Source organism: Mandrillus leucophaeus, unplaced genomic scaffold (genome assembly GCF_000951045.1).
Source record: "Mandrillus leucophaeus isolate KB7577 unplaced genomic scaffold, Mleu.le_1.0 Scaffold30, whole genome shotgun sequence".
Taxonomy (NCBI): domain Eukaryota; kingdom Metazoa; phylum Chordata; class Mammalia; order Primates; family Cercopithecidae; genus Mandrillus; species Mandrillus leucophaeus.
Window position 1 is genome coordinate 1,100,681 of NW_012103143.1, and position 2,226 is coordinate 1,102,906.

The 2,226-nt window shown below is 56.6% G+C and overlaps 1 protein-coding gene across 2 annotated transcripts in view; it reads left to right on the forward strand.

The window, feature by feature from the left end:
- RHOD (ras homolog family member D) overlaps positions 1-2,226 on the forward strand; it is a 23,167-nt gene that overhangs the window by 16,710 nt on the left and 4,231 nt on the right. Inside the window, exon 3 of one of the 2 annotated variants that reach the window (XM_011986971.1) lies at positions 361-470. The exons of the other annotated variant lie outside the window; for it this stretch is intronic. Coding sequence (XP_011842361.1) covers positions 361-470 — 110 coding nt within the window. The remainder of the gene's footprint in view (positions 1-360; positions 471-2,226) is intronic. 2 annotated transcript variants of the gene reach the window in all.

Consider the following 2,226-nt stretch of genomic DNA (forward strand, 5'->3'; position numbering starts at 1 on the left):
AAAAAAAAAAAAAAAGATGTCTTTGCCAGGTTCCCACCTACCCCTTATTTCTCACTCCTAAGCTCAGAGCAAAGCCGGCTTCTGAGCAGTTGGCCCCAGTTCCTCCAGGTGGTGCCAGGCCTGGCCTCTGCCTTGCCCGCCATCCCTTCCAGACACCCCACAGGCAGAGGTGAGCACTGCCCCAAGGGCGCACTCACATGGAGTAGCCACCTCAGAGCCAAATTTGTGCCAGACTCTGAGGCAAAAAACTAGCCCCTGTCCCCAGAAGCTCCCCATCTGATGGGGTGACCTCCTGACATCGGGGCGGTGCTGACAGGGGCCAGGAGCCCTGAAGGCAGTGACCACCCCCACTCTGCCCAGGGCAAGACGACTATGACCGCCTGCGGCCCCTGTTCTACCCTGACGCCAGTGTCCTGCTGCTCTGCTTTGATGTCACCAGCCCAAACAGCTTTGACAACGTCTTTAACCGGGTAGGTATCGGGGGACAGGGAGGCATAGCCCCCATAGCAAGGCCACTCCACTCTGCCACCCACCCTTGATCCAACTGACTGTCAGAGCATGGCAGGCCCAAAATGATACTGATTCCAGAGCCTTTGGTGTATATATGGGGAAACTGAAGCCCAGAGTGGGGCGGTGGCTTGCCCAGGGTCTCTGGCACAGGGATTTGGTGGCAGCATCTGCCTTTCTGACTCCCAGTACAGTGCTCCTTGCCTACCTTATGCTGCAGACTCTGAACACTGTGGCTCTTCCCACTGCGGCTCTGCCTGAGGTTGCTGGGTGACCCAGAGGCTCCTGCATCTCCCCAGCCTGTGCCTGCCCGAGGTGCACGAACCGTGAAGTCAGAGTGCGGCAGCTCTGCGTGGCTGCTGGTTCTCAGAGGCTAGTCATGGATATCAGGGATGTGGCCCCTTGAATTCCTCTGCTCCAGCTGCCTGTAGCCATGGCACAGCCCCTCACCCACTGCTGCCAGGGCCTCCGAGTTTCTGCAGGGTACAGCCCACGACAGTATTTGCAGCAACAGCGACAACAATGGCGACAATTTTAAGGACTGACCATGTGCCAGGCACTGTTCTGGGTACTTGCATGTATTTACTCATTTACTCCCCTGGCCAGCCTTATGGAGTGTTATTATTCCCGGATCCAGTCACTCATCCAAAGATATACATCTATTAAAGTGGTAACACTGGGATTTGAACCCTGGCAGGCTGCCCTGCCCATTCATTCAGAACAAATGATTGAACACATTTGTTCTGGTGCTGTTTGGGCATTGGGGACCAGGAGAGATGGTGGTGCCTGGGACCAGGGTGGAGTGACAAGAAGGAGGTTCATTCTGAATCGGTCTGGAAGGTGGAGTTTGCTCATGATTGGGGTTTCCTGTTGGATTGGATGTGGGTGGGAGGGAGGAGTTTTTACCAGAGCAGCTGGAAGGTGGAGTTGCCCTTGGCCAGGATGAGAAGGAGCAAGCTGGGGACCGGAGTGGGACATCCTAGTGGAGGTGTCCGGCAGGCAGTGCCAGGCATGCGTCTGCAGTTCCTTCTAGCAGGCAGTCCGGCTGGGCAGCCTCAATGCAGCCGCATATTTATAAGCTACAGGTGCAGTAAAGCCTGGGGGAGGCTGCCCGGCGAGGGAGAGCAGCTAGAGGGGAGGAAAGGCTGAAGCCCAGGGAGAGAAGGAGGAGGGCAAGGCCCCATAAGACCTAGGAGAGCCAGGAGAGTGGGGTCCTGGGGTAAACTGCAGGCTCAGTCAGGTAGGAGGGAGTGATGCCCAGAGTCAGGGCTATCGAGGGATTGGTAGGAGCAGGGCTGAGGATCCACTAGTGGAGGCCAGGCGCGGTGGCTCACGCCTTGTAATCCCAGCACTTTGGGAGGCCGAGGAGGGCGGATCATTTGAGGTCAGGAATTTGAGACCAGCCTGACCAACATGGTGAAACCCCATCGCTACTAAAACTACAAAAATTAGCCGGGTGTGGTGGCACATGCCTATAACCCCAGCTACTTGGGAGGCTGAGGCAGGAGAATTGCTTGAACCCGGGAGGTGGAGGTTGCAGTGAGCCGACATTGCACCACTGCACTCCAGCCTGGGCAACAGAGCTAGACTCTGTCTCAAAAAACAGAGGATTCACTGCTGGGTTCAGTGGGAGCCACCAAGGAAATCTTCCTCATGGGCAGTTTCGGTGGATGGGTAGGGTGTAGGGAATCTGCCAGGGACCCCACAAAGGCCCCGTTT